General features: G+C 43.5%; 1 protein-coding gene across 1 annotated transcript in view; it reads left to right on the forward strand.

Moving 5' to 3' along the window:
- Nucleotides 1–5,481: 5,481 nt before the first annotated feature.
- LOC133049357 (ATP-binding cassette sub-family C member 4-like) overlaps nt 5,482–23,148 on the forward strand; it is a 68,439-nt gene continuing 50,772 nt past the window's right edge. The window contains 4 exon segments of the mRNA XM_061133335.1: nt 5,482–5,501; nt 10,422–10,532; nt 11,077–11,197; nt 21,922–22,146. Coding sequence (XP_060989318.1) covers nt 5,482–5,501; nt 10,422–10,532; nt 11,077–11,197; nt 21,922–22,146 — 477 coding nt within the window.

The raw sequence follows: 23,148 nt of genomic DNA on the forward strand, positions 1-23,148 counted from the left end.
CTCTCCACCTTCTGGATGGGGGCCCGGGCTCAGAGCGCGCCCTCTGGTAGAGTTTGCAGCCAGGAGGGGAACGAGGGCGCCTGGGGTCCTGCGCCCCGCGCTGTGCGGTTCCCCCACCGCCTCCATCAGCGGCGCCTGCGGCCTCGCCTCACACCTGCGTGTGGCCCCGGCTGCCCCCACCCCAAGCCCCCGGCCCGTGCGGGTCCAGGCGGGCAAGATGCAGCCGGTGTCCCCGGAGGAGAATCCCAACCCACCGCAGAAGGCGAACGTCTGCTCCCGGCTGTTCTGGTGAGCCCCGCCTGGGCTGAGACACCCCACCGCCTCAGGGCCAGTGCCTGACGCTGCTGACCCCTTTCAGGGGCTGAGGGTCGAAGGTCAGGGCGAGGGAGCGCTTTCCGATGGGTGCTTGTAGCGGGTGGGTTCGCCCCACGCCGGCCGCTGGGGTCCCTGTCTGCGCCCTCTGGGTGGGGCGGCGGGAAGGGGTAGCAGGAACGGGAAGAGGGACCTGGTGGCGGGGCGCAGGGTCTCCCTGCCCTGCAGATCGCTGCCCCGTCAGCCTTCTTAGTCCTGGGGGAGCAGGAGGGGCAGCCGGAGCAGGAGGCAGGGAGGCGGAGAACCCAGCCTGCCCGAGGGCGGGGGGGGGGGGGGGGGGGCGCGTCACCGCCAGCGGGAGAAGGACTGGACCCGGACCTCCATCCTTAGCTGGCTTCCCCAGGACAGCTCCGGATTCGTAGTTGCGAAATAATTCGCACCCTTTCCCCGCAAAACGAACAGCCCTGAACAACTTTCTTTATCTAATTAGTGCTCTGCTCCTGTTGCCATCTGCCAATAATGTCCCCAGCTTTCTCCATATTCTTGAGGTGACAGCTGAGTTCCAACTGCACCGGGCTCCCTTGTCACTGTGTCTATGACCATGTCTCCCTCGCTCCCTCTGTGTGCATCTCTCACTATATTCCAGTATCTAGTTGTGACAAATTTCATGTGTGTAAAAAAACACTTTTTAAAAAATGAACAGGGAACATGATTCTTGAATCCATTTTGCTTTTATCTGGGATACATTGAGATGACTGGAAGATGTATTTGACCAGCCCCTTTTCTTACTGTGAATCTCTGCTTCCACTTTTGAGAGTCACCCTGGCGACAGGGTCCCTGAAGCCTGTGGAGTCTTATCTGCATCTCTAGCCTTTCCAGAAGCAGTGCAGGGTCCTGATGCAGGTGGTCCTGTCCAGGAGTCCTCTGGTTCTGAAACCACTGAGGGGCCCCTGAACTGGGAGGAAACACACAGATGAAAAGCAGCTCAGAGAGGTGAAGCTCTTAACTGAAGTTTTCCGTCTAGTAGTTGGGACCACTAATTAGGTGGGCCAGAACCTTTGGGTTTAATCACGCTTGAGTGATTATTATATCTTTTGTTTCTGGACCCGAAACCATCCATCTTTCCCACAAATTCTGATATTTCCTTTTCTTTATATGGGAGGTCCTTGGGGATTCCCAGGAAACAGAAGCTTCTATGCTTGTTCTGATGGTGGTGTACTCAGTGTGTGTAACTGCATCTCTTGGCCATTTGGTGGCCCTTAAGGAAAGAGGGTCAGGAAGAGAAAATATGGGTGTATGCTTCCTTGTTGGCTCAGTGGTAACGAATCCACCTGCCATAGCAGAAGACCAGGAGATGTGGGTTTGTTCCCTTGGTGGGGAGGATCCCCTGGAGTAGGGAATGGCAACCCACACCAGTATTCTTGTCTGGGAAATCCCATGAATAGGGGAACCTGGCGGGCTACAGTCCATGGGGCTTCAAAAGAGTTGGACATGACTTAGTGACTAAACAGCAACCACAATAAATAATAGCAAAGTAGGGACACCTCCCTTTAACTTCAGACAGGGCAAGGGACTCTTCAGGGCAAGGCACGCTCAATTTGTGGATTTTCAAAATGTATGTGCATGCAAATGGGAATGTGAGGACTTCTTATTGATTTGGGTAGGCACCCATTTCCAATTTTTCTGCTGGAATAGAAGGAGCTATTACTTCTTATTTAATATGTGAAGTCCTCGAAGCAGAGACACGGAGTAACTTTTTAAAACACTTTTTATTTTGTAAACTTGTGGCTCAGCTGGTAAAGAATCTGCCTGCAATATGGGAAACTGGGGTTAGATCCCTGGGTTGGGAAGCTTCCCTTGGAGAAGGGAAAGGTTACCCACTCCAGTATTCTGACCTGGAGAATTCCATGGACTGTATAATCCATGGAGTGGCAAATAGTTGGATACAACTGAATGACTGTCATTTTCACAGCTGATTTACAATGTTGTTATAGTTTCAGGTGGACAGGAAAGGGATTCAGCCATATATAAACATATATCCATTTTGCCCCAGATTCCAAGAGGTTGACCAGGTTGCCTACCATCACACTAGTAAGAGTTGGATCCCAAGCCAGGCAGTCTGGCTTCCGAGCCTGTGTTGTTGTGGATGTAACTGCAGTACTGAGCTGCTTCTGTTGAGATTCTTGTTGCAGAAGGTGATTCCAAACACACCTTTGGTATTGTAGGTGGAGTTTCTCAAGGGAAGTTCTTAAAGATCTTGTTGTTGGAGATGATGCACATGAAATGTTTCTATTATCAAGCTTTAGGGCGGCTGTTCTCAAATATGGCTTACAGACCTGCAGCATCCTCCTCACCTGGGAGCTTGTTAGAAATGCAAATCACCACCCCCACCCCACCCCTGCCCCATGCTCCTTCTAGACCAGTTCTGTAAAGTTAGAAACCCAGGGGATGGGGTTAAACAAGCTCCAGGAGATTCTGATGGAAGGTAGAGACTGGTTTCTGCTTTAAGCTGCTCCTCCTATTGGCATTGTTTCTTCAGTGTTAACTTTTAAAAAGGGATCCAGACTTAGTGAAGTTAGTTGGTCACCACAATTGCCATCCTGTATGTAAAGTCTGAGATACCCTCGTGATTTCTTCATGTCCCCCACTCGCTGTCCTGGGAAACTGAAATGAGCCTGGGCAGGAAGTGCTGCCCAGAGACAAGGCCCACCTTGTAGGGAAACTGAGTTTTCATCTTCTCACTGGGTGTTTGCTTTTCTTATATTTCATCTGCTTTCTCAACTTGTAAATGATGCCAATAACTAGCTTATTGTCTTTATACAAATGACCTCACTGGGGTTTTAGTGTTTTCACAGCACAAGTAGGACTTAGAGTCTAAGAGAAGGCATACATTATGGCTATTGGTAACTGCAAATTTTAGAAAATAATATATATTTTTCTATTTGTATAAAAAACTTTATGGAAGAAGAAGGGCTTCCCAGGTGGCCCAGATGTAAAGAACCCACCTGCCAATGTGGAGACACAGAGACATGGGTTTGACCCCTGGAAAGATCTTCTGGTGTAAGAAATGTCAACCCACTCCAATACTGTTGCCTGGAGAATCCCATGGACAGAGGAGTCTGGTGGGCTACTCTGCAAAGAGTTGGACATGACTGAGCACATAGAAGAAGAAGAAGAAAGGAACAAGGATTTTTTTTTTTTTTTAAGCCAGGTATACTTGCTGATATTTTGGTTATTTCTTAGTCTTTCCCCTAGAAATTTTTGTGCATATCTGCACATGCACAGTTTTTTTCTTAATTAAAATGATAACTCATGGTTTTTTAGCATTAATTTTTATTGTAGCATAGTTGCTTAACAATGTTGTGTTATACACAGTTTTCTATAAAGTTAAATATCTTTGGATCCTGATTCCTTCTTAATTTTCTATGGCTAACATTTATTTATAGCATTAGATAATGTTCAAAATGTGGCATTTATTTTTTAAACTTTTTATTTTGTATGCGAGTATATCCAACTGACAACGTGATAGTTTCAGGTGGACAATAAAGGAACTCAGCTGTACATAAACACATATCCATTCTCACCCAAAACCCCTCCCATCGAGGCTGGCACATAACATCGAGCAGAGTTCCCTGTGTGATACAGTGGGTCCTTGTTGGTTATCCATCCTGAATACAGCAGTGTGTCCATGTTCCTACTAAACTCCCTTACTATCCCTTTCCCCCATCATTCTCCCTGGCAACTGCAAGTTCATTCTCTAAATCTGTGAATCTGTTTCTGTCAAAATGTGGTATTTAATTGAAATTTATGCAGTCTTTCACTTTTGTTTAATACAATTTATTGCTAATTAGGATGTGATGCATATCTGTGACCATATATTTTGGTGCATCTTTACTTTTTCCAAATTCCCAGAAGTAGAATAATTGGTGAAAGGCTGAATTGTTTTCCATTAGGTTCAGATCAATTTGCCCTCTTAGCAGCTGTTTGTGAGCTTATTTCATTGTCAACTTTAAGTACCTGAATTACATTTTTTTCCTGGGCCAAAAGTTAAAAATAACTCAAAGAGTTTTAATTTGAATTTATTTGATTTATGTGTGCTCAGTCACCTACTCCAGTTTGACTGTTTGCAACCCCGTGGACTGTAGCCTGTCAGGCTCCTCTGTCCACGGGATTCCCCAGGCAAGAATACTGGAGTGGGCTGCCATTTGATTTGTAGAGATGCTTTATGGAAGATTTTTTATGTCTACTGACCATTTATTTGTGTTTCTTCAAATGTCTATTAATAGATTATTTTTCCTATAGAGCACTTATAGTTTTGAAATAACTTGTAATCGTGCATATGATACTTTTTCAGATTTTAATTTGTCCTTTAGAGGTTTTAAATTATATATCATTAATTAAAATTGAGTTTTCTTTTTGATTTCTCTTGTTGCTTTTGTAGGATGTGTTTTAAAAATCCTAACATCATCTAAATCTCTGTGTTTAATTTTAGCTTTTTTCTTATTTTAACAGTAAAGGTAGCTAGAATTTTTTTTAGTTTTTGATGTAAGATAGGCCCCATTTTTTTTCTAAAACAGCCCATTTTCCCATTATGGTTTATTGAATAATTCTTCTTCCCCATTATTAGAAATCAGTGGCCTAGTTTATGAACTGTGTCCCTCTGGGGACTGGACTGTCCAGTCTGCTGAGACTCTCCCTGGCAATGTCCCTGCTGTCCTCACTGCAGCCTCTGGGGTGAGCTCTGTGTTTCTCTCCACCCTCGTCCCCGAGCCCAGCAGGCTGGGGGTGAGTGCAGGACCTGTCCCAGGGATGAGGTGGAGCAGGGTCTTGGACCAGATGCACTTGGCCCTTCAAGGACTGGTTACATCCTTGCTCCGCTGACACTGGCCGCCTCTCAGTCATTGAACTGTCCCCTTGCAGAGTGAGCGCGGATGTGGAAACTGTCTCTGGTATCAAGGCAGACTCTCCAGAGACTCTTGTCAGAGAAGCTGATGACATGAGGGGGATGTGAACTGGCTGAGTGCTGAGATGGTTTAGGGAGGTTGGTTCTGTAAGGCCCTTGGTAACTATCGATTGTGAATACATAGAAATGTTAAATTTCAAACTAGGATTCTTTGCTCCATTTTCAGAATACCACTTGTTATTCTTCATTAACAGTCAGAAATCCGCATGTTGGAGAAGGAGGCTGGGTGAGCTCTGCAGGGCTGTTTCTCTGGCCTTGACATGTTCTCAATAACTGTTTAGTTTGATGAGTTTTGATAATTTTATACAATATTCACAGGCTCAAGCAAGAGGTAGAACATCCCAAAGGTATATTCAAATTTACTTGTATCCTTATGGCAAAATAAACTTCCTAACAAATTTAAGTTTATTGCCTGTAGTTTATTCTTGACTTTTTTGGTCTTTATAGTTCTGCATCTGATCAGCCTGAGACAAGTGTCCTTTCAGATGTGTCAAGTGGATAATTTGCCTTTCGGAGTCTTCCACGGGTCCCCCAGTCATATTGATCCTCTTTCCTCTGTTGACCTGAACAAATAGAGTATCAGATATTTCTCCAGCAAAAATGGGCTTATTCAGAATCAGCAGAGAATTGCAGTTTGAGGTCTGCATTTGTGGAGAGCCAAGTGTAAGTCCCCAAAGTTCCAGGGCTGGAGATCACTATTATGGACGGGAAGAAGTTGGAAAGGCTCTTTCAGAGTCCATGGCTTTTCATTGCCTGCATCCTTGTCGGGAGAGGAGAGGAGTCTTTCTTCTTCCTGTTGGGCACTGCTGTTGTTGTAACATCATGTATCAATCTTTCAGAGGCTTTCTACTGGGGACCACATGGGATTACTCGAGCACTCTGTGGTGGTGATGACTGCTGTTTGTCTGGGGGGACTTTGTCCCGTTCAGAGCATCACTGACCCTCTCAGCATCCCAGGGAGGTATTCTCTCCAGGTGTTCTCCCCACTTTCCCAAGGTCAGTGCTGAGAGGTTTTGTGGCTGGTTCACAGTCATATAACAAGGAAGTGGCAAAGTCTAGATTCTAACACAGGAAGATTTCCAAATGAGGCACATCAGGTGCCATTTTTGTTTCTGATTAAATTTTTTTAAAAATTGTGTAAAATGCACACAACATAAAATTTACAATCTTGACGATTTTCAAGCATGCAGTTCAGTATTGTTAAGTCTATTCATATTATTGTGCAGCCAATTTCCAGAACTCTTTTCATCCTGTACTACTACTGCTGCCACTGCTAAGTCACTTCAGTCGTGTCTGACTCTGTGTGACCCCATAATTGGCAGCCCACCAGGCTCCGCCGTCCCTGGGATTCTCCAGGCAAGAACACTGGAGTGGCTTGCCATTTCCTTCTCCAAAGCATTAAAGTGAAAAATGAAAGTGAAGTCGCTCAGTCATGTCTGACTCTTCAAGACCCCATGGACTGCAGCCTGCCAGGCTCCTCCATCCATGGGATTTTCCAGGCAAGAGTACTGGAGTGGGGTGCCATTGCCTTCTCCGCATCCTGTACTAGTGCGCTATTAAAACACTAACTGCCCACTTCCCTTGTCCCCAGGCCCTGGCAACCACAGGGCCACTTTGTTTCTCTTTGAATTTGACTTCTCTGAGGACTTCATGTAAATCAAATCATAAAATCTTTGTCCTTTGTGATACACCATTTTACAATCCCACTGTCAGTGTGCAGATTTCCAGTTTCTCCACATCCTTGCCAACACTTTTTTTTTCTTCTTTTTTTCCCCATGATAGCCCTCCTAATATGTGTGAGCTGATGTGTCATTGTGGTTTTCATTTACATTTCCCTCATGATTAGTGATGCTGCGCATCTTTTCCTCTTCAAGTAGAATTTTGTGGGGTTTTTTTTTGTTTGTTTTTTCATTTATTTTTATTAGTTGGAGGCTAATTACTTTACAATATTGTAGTGGTTTTTGCCATACATTGACATGAATCAGCCATGGATTTACCTGTGTTCCCCATCCCGTCCCTCTGGGTCTTCCCAGTGCACCAGCCCTGAGCACTTGTCTCATGCATCCAACCTGGGCTGGTGATCTGTTTCACCCTTGATAGTATACTTGTTTCAATGCTATTCTCTCAGAACATCCCACCATTGCCTCCTCCCATATAGTCCAAAAGTCTAAAGAGGGTCTTTTATGGGTTTCCCTTGTAACTCAGATGGTAAAAATCTGTCTATAATGCAGGAGAACCTGGTTCAGTCCCTAGGTCAGAAAGATCCCCTGGAGAAGGGAATGGCTACCCACTCCAGTATTCTTGCCTGGAGAATTCTGTGGACAGACCATGGGGTTTCGAAGAGTCGGACACAGCTGAGCGACTAACGCTTTCACTTTGGGGACAGGGTGTCATCATCTGGGTAAGTCCCAGTGCTGATTCCCTGAGCATTTTCTGTAGAGGACAAGTGTGGAATAAATCACCCAACATGTTTCAAACCTGCTTAGTGGTAAAGCTCCTAGATGTACACTGTTGTTTTGGAAGGAAATTGAGACCTAGAGATGTTAAAGGTCGTGGAGCTGCTGAATTGGAGTAGAGACGTGGAGCAGAGGACAGCTGAGGCCCTGGGTGCTCAGCACCACTGCTGGGACTTGAGTCCAGTCTTCTGACTGCTGGACCGGGGTTCTTTAGAGGTACCAAGGTACCCGGATTACCAAAATCTGAAGTTCAGTCTTATTGCTTCTTTAATAAGTCATGGATATTCATACATTCAACAAATATTTCTTGAGCATCTGTACCTATGTTGTCCTAGGAATAACAGGATAAAAGAAATGTGATCTCTGTCATTGCTGTTACTCAGTTGCTCAGTCATGTCCAACTGTTTGCGACCCCATGGACCAGCACACCAAGCTTCCTTGTCCTTTACTCTCTCCTAGAGTTTGCTCAAACTCATGTCTATTGAGTTGGTGATGTCATTTAACCATCTCATCTTCTGCTCTCCTCTTCTCCTTTTGCCTTCAACCTTTCCCAGCATCCGGGTCTTTTCCAATCAGTCAGCTCTTGGCATCAGCTTGGCCAAAGTGTTGGAGCTTCAGCATCAGGCCTTCTAATGAATATTCAGGGTCGATTTCCTTTAGAACTGATTGGTTTGATCTCTATCCATGGGTTATTATGGTCTGGTCTTGGAAATTTCCTTACCCTGGCAAAATCAGTAAAATGGTGTTTACCTATGGGCTGTCTCTGCATGCTAACTATTGTCATTTAAATAATGCTTGATCAATCTGAATAGGTTTTTTGGTGGGATCTTCTGTACAGTTACTGTTTTTTTCCCTTTATAATAAATAATTGCAGAGAGATGAGTTTATGTAAATATCATCTTCTGCTTCAAACTTTCAGCCAGTTTTTAATTTCCATTGATGATTTTCTGACTTGATTGTTCCTTTTTTATTTTTATTTTTTTGAATTGTTAACCAGTTTTATTGTTCAGACTTATAACTTTACAGGACATGCAGGATAAAAAAGTGTAAGATATCAATAAACATATAAAATTTCAGCAGTCTTTTGGACCAGCACTTGATTTGCACAAGGGACTAAGCATCTATCTAGAACAGACATCTCTTGGAATACATAGTTTATAGATTGAATCACAAAACAATTTCCCAAGTGATTTTCCTCATATAAAGATGAAAAATATCTTGCACTTAAAAATTATTCAGTATAGTACATTTTCAGTTTATGTACACAGTTAAAAAGTAATTGATTACTCCTTTTATGTTTGTTTGCAAGAATTTTCCTTTCTCTCCTGTTTATGTAGCAGTACTGATTCATGGATTCTTTCATTATTTACTGGGTAAAGGTTCATTGCCATTTATCTGTTTATTTGTTTTTGTTCAAAGTATCCCAGATTTGTCTAGCAAGAGCCATTCAAGCTTGTCTGTTCTTCCTACACTTCCTCATGATTCCTTATTTTATGACACAAGATGTCTCAGATCCATCTTGGACTTTCTCTGCCTGCTGGTCTTGGCCTGTAGTCAATGAGGCTTTTGCTGGGATTGCCTGGGGCTCTGCTCACCAGGGCTCATACTAGTTATGAGCAGCCCCCACAGAAATTCTCCTTTTGCAGTCAGTGTTTTGGGTGGACCAGCCCTTGTGGTTCTTAGGATTGTGAGACATGTTTCAGCAACAACTACCAGGGAACTTTGAAATGCCAAGGTGTATGACTCACATGTCCTGGAGGGTACAAGGCACCCCTAGGGTGACACAGCGAGGACCTGAGTAGAGAGAGCTCATGAGCAAGCTTGGACTTGGGGTTCCACCTTTTTGAGGTTGAGGGTGGGGTGTCTAGGATTTTAAAGTTTCACTCTTTATTGGCGAATTTAAAAAATAAGAGCGGGAATTAAAGTGCAGGAAGGGAGAATCAAACAGTCAGTGAGATGGTCTGTTATCAGGTCAACCAGAGCTTTCTAAAAGCAGGAACTTCACAGGTGGGGTGGCCTGGCTCTTTATCTCATTGTGTAGCTGTCACATGTTCACCAGAGATGGATGTCTTTGACATGGATGTCTCCAAAGCTTCATGTCAGGCACTTATATTACAGTAAAAAAAAAAAAAAAATTATCACATGCTGATACACACTGCCCCAATTTTAGAACCAACCATTTCTTAGTTGGTTCCTTTTAGGGAAGAAGGTATTAAAAAACCAAGACCTGGGTGAAGGGGGCCAAAGGGCACAAACTTCCATTATAAAATGAGTCAGTTATGAGGATGTAATGTGCAGTCTGGTGATTATAGTTAATCCTACTGTTATGAATATTTGAAAGCTGATAAGAGACCTTAACATTTCTTACAACAAGAAAAAAATTGTGATTGTGTGTGTTACCCCAAACCCTGAGATCAGGGGCTAGAATGCTACCAGTGTGTCATTGCTTCCAGGGCCTCTCAGAGTACAGAGTTAGGGAGTGTGTGTATGTATGTGAGTGAGTGTATAAACACATATCTAATTATTCCCATGGACCTCTATATATTTAAAATGTAGTTTTTTGTTTTTATTTAACAAAGCCATAAATGTAGGATTCCAATTAGAGATGTGTAATTTGGATGTACAGTTGAGCATCTGAGCAGAGCAGAGAGAACTTGGATATATGTCACTGTCCTTTTAATTTTTAGCAGGTGGCTAAACCCCTTGTTTAAAATTGGTCACGAACAGAAATTAACACAAGATGACATGTACCTGGTGCTTCTGGAAGATCGCTCCCAGCGCCTTGGAGAAGAGCTGCAAGGGTGAGCACAGGCAGCAGGGAGGAGAGGAGGGAGAGTGAGAATTTCCACGTGGGGCTAAAGGCGTGTGTGTGGGGCTTTGCCTTCCTCTGGGTTCTTTTGAGCCTCCTCCCCTGACACTGCACACTCACCCCCTCAGGCTGACCCCAGGCTTAGCCCACTTTGGAGGCTGGGGGAGCCCATGTTCCCTGTGCATCTGTGGACGTGGAGGGAGCCCACAGCCATGGCCCTGGAGGCCAAGCTCTGTCCCTGGAGGTGGGGTCCCTGGAAGAGGGAGTCTGCCCTCCTGAGCTGCTCATGACCTGTGAATCCAGCAAAGCTTGGAAGGAACTTATTTCCAGAATTGGGACTTTTTCCCCCCAAAGCCTTTTATTCTGGTGCTTCAGGGTCTGCACCGCTCATCTTTCAGGAGCCCGGAGCGCAGTTAGCCACCATCTATGGGGCCCCACAGAGCGCCCTGTAGTGAAGGCCCATCTCCCACTCTGCCCCTCCTCGTTTCCCTGTGGTGGACACGCTGTTCTTCACTGTGCTCTGTTTCTCGTCACAGGTACTGGGATCAGGAAGTTTTGAGAGCCAAGACATACAAACGGGAGCCTTCTTTAATGACAGCAATCGTAAAGTGTTACTAGAAATCCTGTCTAGTTTTGGGAATATTGACGTTTCTTGAGGTAAAAATTTTACATACTGTGTGTTGCTTCTCAGTGTATGCAGATCAGTACTGAGATGGATGCGATGGTGGGAGAGAGGACAGTGGTTTGTCACAGGATAAATCTCATCATGATGTAGCTCAGTGGTTGTGTTTATTTTCAGAATGGACAGATGCTTAAAGGACTGAGCCTCCAGGGGATTAGTACTAAGTCAGCCAAAAGTTCTTTCAGCTTTTCCCGTAACAGCTTATGGGAAAGGATGGCACTGACAAGACAAGACATTTTATACCATATTAGGACGTTTTTGGAGAAGGAAATGGCAACCCACTCCAGTGTTCTTGCCTGGAGAATCCCAGGGATGGCGGAGCCTGTTGGGCTGCTGTCTATGGGGTCGCACAGAGTCAGACACGACTGAAGCGACTTAGCAGCAGCAGGACATTTTTAGCGCTCAGTACTTGATATAAATGCTGAAAGTGGTCCTTGAGAAAAAGATCCTACAACCTCAAGGAATATGAGCCTCCTGGTTTGGACGAAGTAAATTTGGATCAGAGCCCAGTAACATAAGGCATTTTATAGGTGCTCCAGCAAGTAATTGTTAACTTGCCCAGGTCACATCTGATAAATGATTTCCTAAAAAGGGGTCCTCGCTTCTTCTGTTCTTGTGGAACAGAACTCTGGGCCCTGCATCTGGGCAGGAGCTGCCAGAACTCCAAGAGCACACCCTTTCCTGGGCTGCACCCTCCCCGTGGGCCAGGTCACCCAGGCCAGAAACCCTGTGGGGAGGAGCTCCAGCTTCACCATGAATTCATGCACCCTCTATGCTGGTTTCTTTCCCTGGTTGTGGGAGCAGATTCCTGGTTGAAGGGGGATCCTGGTAGCCTGGCATTGGCAGAGGGTGGAGGCGGGAACATGCAGGGCAAACCAGAGGCAGAAAGCTGTGAGGTCAGTGACCTCCATGACCCTGAAGATCATGGGTCAAGAACCCCCCAGAGGACAGTCCACCTGGGGACACAGTGCCGGCAGCCCCCTGTTCTGGCTGAGCCTGCTGGAGGTCTGCGGCAGACCCCCCTGGGTGGCTCGTGTTCTCTGTGGCCCCTTAGCACTGCCTTAGGGACACGGGTGGCCTCTGAGTGTGTGAGAGCAGGAGGGATGGAAGATGCAGTTGCTGTGAAAGGGGTGTTTTAGGTAGAGAAGGTGTGATTGTCATCAGTCCATTGTGTTGGGGTGAGGTGGGTGGGCCAGGTGGTTCACAGGTGGGCAGCGTGGCTCTTGTTTAAAGGCTGTGCTGTACTGAAGGGCACTGCGGGCAGTGGGTAGCTGGGCAGGTGAAGTCCACCCCACTCACCTGGAGAGACAGAGGATCTGTCAGCTCCCAGGGGACTGGGTGGTCCTGGGGGATGGAGTTCTCACTGATGTCAGAAGAGGATTGACCATTGTGCCAGAGGGTGGACAGGTGTGTGGGGCAGAGTGCCACCTTAGAGAGGGCACTGACCACTGAGATACTGTACTGCCTTGTGAAAGGTGGGGTGGAGTGTTGATCTCACAATTTTCCAGCCCCAGTAACACTTCCTGCTGGGGATCCAGGAAGGCCAGGCCTGGGGGCTGCATAAGGTGCAAGTGGTAGAGCCCTGGCCCCTCTTTCAGGAGGCTGGTTGTTGGGAGGTCATGGCAGAGAAGCGGGGAGTCGAGGACCTGGTAAATGTGGGGGCTCCTCTCAGTAGTAGTGCTGCAAGTACTAGTGGCGGTAACAAGGGGTCGTGCTGAGTAGTACTGGTGGTGGCAGCCGCAGTACTATTAGTAGTGTAGCAATAGCAATAGTAAGTACTCGAAATAAGTTATGTATCAGGAACTGCTATGAGCACTTTATGTGTAATAACATTTTTATTCTTTTGGCTAACTCAACAAAGTTGTAGGTCTCCTATTATCCCCATTGTAGAAGAAAGGACTCTGAACCCAAGTGATAACATAGGTTGCCGGTGGTTACAGGGAGCTTAAAGGACAAAGTGTGTCCCATTTCAGGCACTCTGACTTACAAGCCTGATCATCTGAATGACTAAGAGCTTGTCCAGGGTCAGGAAGGCTTGTATTTAGAGCTTTGTCTTCAGGGTCTCAGACACATGCATCCTGAACCTTGTTTCAGTTTAGTTCAGTTGCTCAGTCGTGTCTGACTCTTTGTGACCACATGAATTGCAGTACACCGGGCCTCCCTGTCCCTCACCAACTCCCGGAGTTCACACAAACTCATGTCCATCGAGTCGGTGATGCCATCCAGCCATCTCATCCTCTGTCGACCCCTTCTCCTCCTGCCCCCAATCCCTCCCAATATCAGGGTCTTTTCCAATGAGTCAACTCTTTGCATGAGGTGGCCAAAGAATTGGAGTTTCAGCTTTAGCATCAGTCCTTCCAGTGAACACCCAGGACTGATCTCCTTTACGTTGGACTGGTTGGATCTCCTTGCAGTCTAAGGGACTCTCAAGGGTCTTCTCCAATACCACAGTTCAAAAGCATCAATTCTTCAGTGCTTGGCTTTCTTCACAGTCCGACTCTTACATCCATACATGAGCACTGGAAAAACCATAGCCTTGACTAGATGGACCTTTGTTGGCAAAGTAATGTCTCTGCTTTTTAACATGCTGTCTAGGTTGGTCATAACTTTCCTTCCAAGGAGTAAGCATCTTTTAATTTCATGGCTGCAGTCACCATCTGCAGTGATTTTGTTTAAGGATGATAAATAGGATGCTAAGAACTTCCTGGAGCAGGAAGTCAAATTTGGGATTGTAATTGTGGGTAGATTTCAGGTGACCACATCCCCTGGGGGCCAGATTTGACTAGGATGTTGATGCCAGCAACAACATCATGCTGTGGTCACATGGACCAGGAGCCTCTTAAAAAGCCAGCTTCCCCTCATTACCATCCCTAAGTGGTGATAATTTTATATAGTGGAAGATCTAAACTCAGCTCTGAATTCTCTGAAACATGAACACATTTACTTTGTGACGTCCTGCCCTCTTTTAAGTCCTCTGGTGCACAGAGTGACTCATGGGTTATCCATGGTTTCCAGATGGTGCTGTGACCAACCACAGCACAGGGACTCTTGGCAGCACCAGTGGGAAGAGGCAGGCAATGCCAGTCCAGGGTGAGGATTCTGAGGTTAGGATTTCAAAGTGTGAAACCTCTGTCCTGTGAGAATTGAGGAGTGATCATAATGCTTGGGGAAGCTAGTACCAGGCTAATGTTCAACTTGGAGCAAGTGCAGGTCACCCCTAATTAGAACAGAACAGCCAGTGAATTCCCAGCACCCTGGCCCCTGTGTGCACACCCATCGGGACGTTGGGTGGGGAGAACAGGTCTCTGCCTGTCCAGGGCCCTCAGGGTGGAGAGGAGGCGCCTGAAGACTCTTCCTGGACCAGAGAGACAGAGACCACTCCCCAGGTCATCAGGGCTTCTCTCTGAGAGGTGAGGTCTCCACCTGCTGGTGTGTAAGTGGGGCGACCCCAGAGAACTAGAGCGGGTTCACCCAATCCCTTCCCCTGAGAGGGGCAGTGACCAGGGTTTATGTCCTCTTCCCGGGAACCTTAGAAATGGCCCAGCCTTGTCTAATTACTGACCTTTGTCCAAGGCCACTTTTGCTGGTTGTCTCTGCTTTAGGTGGAGAATGTAGGAAGCACATATTTGTGTAAACCTTCCCTTTGGAGCTCAACTGATGAGCAGGAAGTAAGCAGAATCCTCTGTGTCCCACAGTGGGCTTTGTGCCGGCACTCAGGGCTGTGTCTGGACTCACTCCCAGAGAGCTGAGTGGTCTTTGCATTTATTTCCCAACCCTTTCTTCCATGTGTCCCTCACTTCTGCTCCACCCAGGAGGCTGAGGAGTGGCTGCTGGTGGCAGAGGTACTGTGGGCTGAGAGCAACCACTGAGGACCACACAGCAAAGGAGAGGAGGAGGGGGCATTGAGCCAAGCAGACAGGGACCTGCAGAGCAGACCTGCTCTGCTGTTGCTGAGAGCATAGCATTAGCCATCAGGTGTTAGTAATATCCACAGTGATTACCTTGAGACATATATGAGGGTGATGCTTTTCAATTTGTTTTTTAAAAAAATCTGTATTTTTATTGTCTCATTGAAAAAATGTTTTAAAAATTTGAGTATGATTGACTTACAATATTATATTAGTTTCAAGTGCATAGCATAGTGACTCAGTATTTTTGTACATTATTAAATGATCACCCTGATCAGTCTAGTTATCCTCTGTCACCATACAAATTTTTCCAATGTTATTGACTATATTCCCTATGTTGTACATTACATTCCCACGACTTATTTATTTTATAACTGGTTTATATCTCTTAATCTCCCTCACCTATTTCATTCATCCTCCAACCCCCCTCAATCCATTTTAGATCACCAGTCCAGGTTGGATACATGAGACAAGTGCTTGGGGCTGGTGCACTGGGATGACCCAGAGGGATGGGATGGGGAAGGAGGTGGGAGGGGAGTTCAGGATGGGGAACACAGGCAAATCCATGGCTGATTCATGTCAATGTATGGCAAAAACCACTACAATATTGTAAAGTAATTAGCCTCCAAATAATAAAAATAAATGAAAAAAAAATCAAGGAAATAGATGACTACTTTTTTAAAAGATTACTTTCATAATGATGAAAAAATCAAAATCCAACTTAGAAGTGAAACTTTTAATTACATTTCGAAAAAGTTGGCTTTTAGAAGTGATTTTTCTCAAGAGATTTCATTCTGCCATAATGGCCTGTAAACAGCAATGCATTTTCTAAGCCCTCTGTGAAACCGGCCTCTGCCATTAAGGATAGAATGCATCTCTTCCCAGGATTCCTGTCTTTTGTGCATACTGTAGAAATCCTTGTTAATTTTTTGTTTTCTGATGGGACAAGATGTTTCTAGTTTGTCTTTACACAAAAAAATGCTGTTTCCCTTAAGTACAAATTTGCCTCAGCCCTGGAATCTTCATTTCTCCAAGCAGCCATAGCTCCTTCTAGTGGGAAATGGTGTTTAGAGACTGTGGTCTGGGCACTAGGGGTGCTCATTGCTGTTGAGTTGGCTATTGTTTCTCAGCTTTGTCATTGGACAAAGCTAGTATACATTTTTTGTAGTAAACAAACCTTGAGTTTATATGGGTATTTTCAATCTAAATCAGATTCAGGACAGTACTGCTTTTACTTTATCTTTTAACTTTTAGATTCGTATCTGTCTTCTTACATCATCTGTTTTCTTTTCTGTCATGCCTAATCCCAGTTCTCAGTGATATCAACATAATTACTCATTTAAAAATCTTATAGTATCAACATTATTAACCATAATGTGACTTTTGGAAGCTTTTTATTTTGTTGTTGTTTTTGTTCATATTGTCCTTAGGCATATCACACAGGGAATATGTTTTCAAATTATTTTTTTACAACCACTTTTAATAATTCTTTTTAGTATAACTCTGTCGTCCTACTGGATGGATATAACTTTTGTTTCATTTTACTCTGAAATTTTAGGAATTGCTTTTGAAAATTTTATTGCTTTTTTTTTCTTTTTAAATTTTTTTCTTTATTTTTATTGGTTAGAGTCTAATTACAATATTGTAGTGGTTTTTGCCATACATTGACATGAATCAGCAATGGATTTACATGTAATTATAATTCTGTATAATGTTTTGCTGGGAAAGATTGAAGGCGGGAGGAGAAGGGGAAAACAGAGGATGAGATGGTTGGATGGCATCACCGACTCAAAGGAGATGAGTTTGAGTAGACTTTGGGAGTTGGTGATGGACAGGGAGGCCTGGTGTGCTGTGGTCCATGGGGTTACAAAGAGTCAGACACAACTGAGCGACTGAACTGAACTGAATTGATAATGTTTTCACAATTTCAAACTCAGTAAACAGAAGAGGCTGTTTTTAAGGAAGACTGATATCCTTGTTGGCTCCATTCTAATTCTCACTCCCCTTTTAGAGGTAACATTACAAATTTTGATTCATGTTTTTATTTTGCAGATATAGTATTTTATAAACATTTAATTTTTTCTGTAGTGTCAAATGAAAGGTCTGAATTTCATCACTGGTGTCTCAAGAGTTTGGTTTCATAAGGAATTTTCCTAGAAGCATGATATGTAACATGGAACTGTGGTTAAAACCCTCTGTGGCACTTGTAAGTCCTTCAGAGCAGGTTCATGGCCCTTCCACGTCCAGACGCCCTGATGATACAGGAGAATAGCAGATGCTTACATGGGATTAGTTTATGCAACCAGCATCTTCTAGGGAGAGGGAACTTCAGGCTCCATCCCTAATCATTTGAACCTAAATCAGTTTCTGGAGGCTGGGTTTCAGTCCTTAGAGTGCTCCTGACCCCTCCCAGGTGATGCTAAGCTTCAGTCAGGATGAAGACCACTGTATCAGGAGGAGTGAAGTTATACTGAGAATCCTAATGGTTATTATTTTCTCAGATTCACTGCTTTTCCTCCTTAGCTCTGGATCTTTCTTAGCTCTACTCTCTGTCACCTGTTCCCCCATTTCTGAAGATAAACTGTCTATTCATTTTTTCCATAAGCTCATTCTTTTATGCTTATATATTTCACTCAAGCATTTTTTTCTTTGATAGCTTGTTTCTATTTTCTGTGTTTTCTTAATTTTTCTCATGAAGTGGAGATGGTGGAGTTGGGTAAGAAACCTTTTAAAGACATGTAGAAATGTAACAGAGAAACTATACTGACTAGGGAAATTTTAGCACTTAACCCTCTGAGAAGTTCCCTAGGAAGCAGGAAATGGGGCCCAAAAGTCAAGTACTTTCAGAAAGTTGAATACCAGGGACTGCACCAAGAAATGTCTGTCTGTCTCTCTCATACCCTGAGATTCTTGTGGAAACTTGAATGAATGTTGTTTATTCTTTTTTTTTTTTTTTTTATTAGTTGGAGGCTAATTACTTCACAACATTTCAGTGGTTTTTGTCATACATTGACATCAATCAGCCATGGAGTTACATGTATTCCCCATCCCGATCCCCCCCTCCCACCTCCCTCTCCACCCGATTCCTCTGGGTCTTCACAGTGCACCAGGCCGGAGCACTTGTCTCATGCATCCCACCTGGGCTAGTGATGTTTCACTATAGATAATATACATGCTGTTCTTTAGAAACATCCCACCCTGGCCTTCTCCCACAGAGTCCAAAAGTCTGTTCTGTACATCTGTGTCTCTTTTTCTGTTTTGCATATAGGGTTGTCACTACCATCTTTCTAAATTCCATATATATGTGTTAGTATGCTGTAATGTTCTTTATCTTTCTGGCTTACTTCACTCTGTATAATGGGCTGCAGTTTGATCCATCTCATTAGAACTGATTCAAATGAACTCTTTTTAATGGGTGAGTAATATTCCATAGTGTGTTATTTATTCTTAACTCTCTTAAAAATCTTTTATGGTTTCACAGTTGTGAAGAATTCCTGTGACAGAGTAAGAACTCTATTCTTAATTGGTTTGTGGAAAGAATATTCAAAGATCAAACTGACATCAAAGATGAAGGGTTTTGGGAACAATTTTTGATCTTTTCCCTGCTTATCCAGAAGGTTTTAATTTGGTTAGTTTCAAGTTTGTGAAAGTCACTCAATTGTGTCTGACTCTTTGCGACCCCCATAGACTGTACAGTCCATGGAATTCTCCAGGCCAGAATACTGGAGTGGGTAGCCTTTCCCTTCTCCAGGGGATCTCCCCAACCCAGGGATCGAATCCAGGTCTCCCACACTGCAGGTGGGTTCTTTACCAGCTGAGCCACAAGGGAAGCCCAGGAACACTGGAGTGGGTAGCCTATCCCTTCTCCAGCGGATCTTCCCGACCCAGGAATCAAACAGGGGTCTCCTCATTGAGGGTGGATTCTTTACCTACTGAGCTATCAGGAGAGCCCCCAGTTTCAAGTTTGATAGTGAATATTTTCTCAGTTGTTTTTTACCTCACTAATTGAGGGTTAGGATCAGGAACAGACAGAAGAGTAGAAGCTACAGGCCCTGGACTGGCATTACTCCTTAGTGAGGCTGTTTGCTCAACTGGCATATTAAATTCTGTCTCTCAGCAGAAAAATCGAGACATTTAGGCAATAATGACCTGCCTTTATTTTGCAGTATTTTTTTTTTTTGCTGGATTTGTTGCATTTACAGTGTTCTTTAAGTAGGTGACATTGCTTTTATTTTTCCTGTAACTACAACGATATTAGGACCAAATAGAGAGCTGAGTAACAGACAAGTGATTCCTAAAGAGAATCACAGTTTTAGGACACTTGGGGATGGCAGGTGTTACTGCTGGGCTTCTGGTGGAGAGCCCCAGGTTTGTAGCCTGCAGCACTGGGCTTCCCTTGATTGTATCTGGGCTGGGACTGCCTTGTGTAGTTTGACATTCTTGCTTCTCTGTGTAAGCCTCCAGACTTCTATCTCAGTAAACTCTATAAGCAGTGTGTTTTATAATCTATGATGTGAGGGGCTCTTTTTAAGCTTTTAGCACCTCTAGGGGTGAATGATGGGGCTTTCTGGAAATGTAGCAGTGAGCCTTTGTGTTCTTGAAAACTGATCATCTTACTCTGATATGGTCATCTTACTCATAATTCTTCCAGTACATGGTCTTCTCTTCTCTGGAGTAGATGAAATCTCCTGTGACCTTGTGGAAGGTAAGGCAGGTGTTACAGCCTGTGAACATGTGTGTGTGGAGCAAGACAGGAGTGTAGGGCTTCAGTGCCTCATCCATTTGAGAGATGGGGTCAGCTTTCCGTAAATAATTTGAGCAGGCACTAGTTGGTTGAGCAGAAAATGCTCAACATGAGCAGAAAATGTTTCACATTTTGAGCTTTGGATTCTCCTTCTTTCCTCTTGTGTGTGGGTTCCTCAACTTTTTAGAGACAGTAGAGAGCTCTCAAAAGAAAACCCATCTGGGAACTTCCCTGGTGGTCCTAAGAGTCTGCCTTTCAATACAGGGGTCATGAATTTGATCTCTGGTCATGAGAGTAAGATATTACATGCCTCAGGGCAACTAAACTGGCAGTTCCCAACTAGAGAAGCCTGTGCACTGCAACGAAGACTCAACACAGCCAAAAAAAAAAAAAAAAGAAAAGTTTTGTGCTGGAGGTTTCTTGGTGAATGATGTTCCACAGTTGAGTAGACCAGTTGATAGTAGAAGTTGATAGAGATCAAATCCAGACATTGATCGAGAATAATCAATGTTATATCATGTGGGAGATAGCCAACATACTCAAAGTATCCAAAAAAAACCCATCAAAAGTCATTTTACCGTTTTGTTTATGTTAATCACTTTGTTGTTTGGTTTCCACCTAAGTTAAGTGGGGCGGGGGGGGGGGGAACCCTTCTTGACCATATTGCCACACTCAATTATCTACTGAAATGTAACTATTAATAAAATGCTCCTTTTTAAAAACAAATTGTGATGGGTGATGAAAAGTGTATACTGTACACTGACGTGGAATGGGAGAGATCATGGGGTAAGTGAAATGAACCACCACCAACCACACCAAAGTCCAGTCTTCATCCAGAGATGTTGATGTTATGTATATTGTGGGACTGAAAGGGAATCCTCTATTATGAGCTCCTTCTGGAAAACCAAACAGTTAAGTCCAATGAATACTTCTTCCAATTAGATCAACTTAAAGCAGCACTTGATGAAAAGTGTCTGAAATTAGTCAACAGAACATGCATTATCTTCCATCAGGATAATGGTAGACCTCATGTTTCTTTGATGACCGGGGAGAAACTGTTACAGCCTGACCTGGAGCTCTAACTCATCTTCCATATTTACCAGACATTGCACTTTCAGATTTCCATTTATTTTGTTTTTTACAAAATTCTCTTACTGGAAGAAAATTTTAATTCTCTGGAAGACTGTAAAACGTACCTGAAATAGATAAAAAGTTTTCTTCAAAAAGATACAAAGTTTTGGGAAGATGGAATTAGGAAATTGCCTGAAAAATGGAAGAAGATAATGGAACAGAACTTTGAAAAGGTTGTTCAACAAAGTCTTGGTGAAAATGAAAAATGTGCCTTTAATTTTTACTTAAAAACCAAAAGAACTTTTTGGCCAACCCAATACTAAAGCTTTATTGTCTTTGAATGTAAGATTTGGCTTACGTTAAAACTAACACTGTTGTCTGCTTGGCTTCTTTGAGATAGTGGATCTGTGTATTTTTCTTTTAGATTAGCCATGAATGTAGCGTTTTCTCAAGATGACTTTTTAACATGCTAATAATAAAAGTAAAACTTGTGTTAAGAAAAACTGGCATCACTTGTATTTCTTTTTTTTCCCCCCATTTATTTTTATTATTTGGAGGCTAATTACTTTACAATATTGTAGTGGTTTTTGCCATACATTGACATGAATCAGCCATGGAGTTACATGTATTCCCCATCCCGATCCCCCCTCCCACCTCCCTCTCCACCGGATCCCTCTGGGTCTGCCCAGTGCACCAGCCCCTAGCACTTGTCTCATGCATCCAACCTGGGCTGGTGATCTGTTTCACCCTTGATAATATACATGTTTCGATGCTGTTCTCTCTAATCATCCCACCCTCGCCTTCTCCCACGCTGAATGTGGTAGAAGTACACGTGGTGCAGAACAGCCCACACCAGCACGCAGGCGCTCAGCCCCGCCACGTAGCCATAGGCTTCCTGCAAAGCGGTAGAATTGGCAGGTGCCTTCCTGATGTTCACTTGTATTTCTAATTAAGGTTTTTTTCTTTTTTCTTTCAGGAAGTCACCAAAGTAGTTCAACCCATCTTTTTGGGGAAAATGGTTAGTTATGTTGAAAACTATGATCCTGCCAATTCTGCTGCTTTGCAGGAAGCCTACGCCTACGCGGCAGGGCTGAGCGCCTGCGTGCTCGTGTGGGCTGTTCTGCACCACGTGTACTTCTGCCACATTCAGCGCGTGGGGATGAGGCTGAGAGTAGCCGTGTGCCGTATGATCTACCACAAGGTGAGTGTCACTTGGTACCATGGTGTGTACGTCCTGTGAAGCATCAGAAGTATTTTGGGAAAGTTCTCTGTAAACTAAAAATTTGTAACTGGGATCATTTACACCTTCCTAGAGAGGCTTGCTATTTGCATCAGGCCAATTTTCTTGTTGTCATTTAAGCAAACTTTACCAGTAAATAATGAAAAGTTTTCTGTTGAGATCGGGTCAGAGCTGCCTTTGATAACTTTTATCCACAGGTTGTTGCATAATATCCACTCAGCTTGTAATAGATTCTGATTATCAAATTGGTTTTCAATGTTTTCATACTTAAATCTCATAGCTGTATTTGTGGAACTTTCGTTGTTCACTAAAACCTTCTTTTACATTGAAGTTGTATCTAAAAGTAAACTTCAGTGACTGGATTTATAAAATTAAATCTAGGAGCAAAACAATGTATTTGAGAAAGGAATTGATTATATTTTTAAATGACCCATCTAATCATATTGAATATAATTGTGTGAAATAAAGAAAAATATAAATGGAATCCATGCCAAACATAGACTCACTCACTATATTCTATAGTTATGATTGTTTATAATGGTATTAAAGAATAGAGCTGAATGTTGGGATGAAATTTGAAATCATATACTGTTTTAGTATTTTGGTGAGAATTTGTTGCTATTTAAGTTATTAATTAATTCAATGTTTCTTTTTTCTTAAGTATGCATTTTAACATTTTTAGTAAGACCTGATTTAATGTGTTCAGTGATTTTGTATTGAGAAATGCCACAGAATCATTCCATAGTTTACCCTGGCCTTAACTAGTTTAAAAGAAATAAGGATTTTTGGTGTTTTTATAAAGGGATTGCTACAGATACACCAGTGTTATGAGCTGAAGGGCTCTTTATAAACTTGATCTTGAATGTCTCTTTGCCCTGGGCTGTTTACTTTTTTCTAGAAAAAAAGTTATATAACTGTTTTTTATAGTTGAACTTTGCAGAGAAAGTAGATCTTAAGTGTTAT

This window comes from Dama dama, chromosome 30, assembly GCF_033118175.1.
Source record: "Dama dama isolate Ldn47 chromosome 30, ASM3311817v1, whole genome shotgun sequence".
NCBI lineage: Eukaryota > Metazoa > Chordata > Mammalia > Artiodactyla > Cervidae > Dama > Dama dama.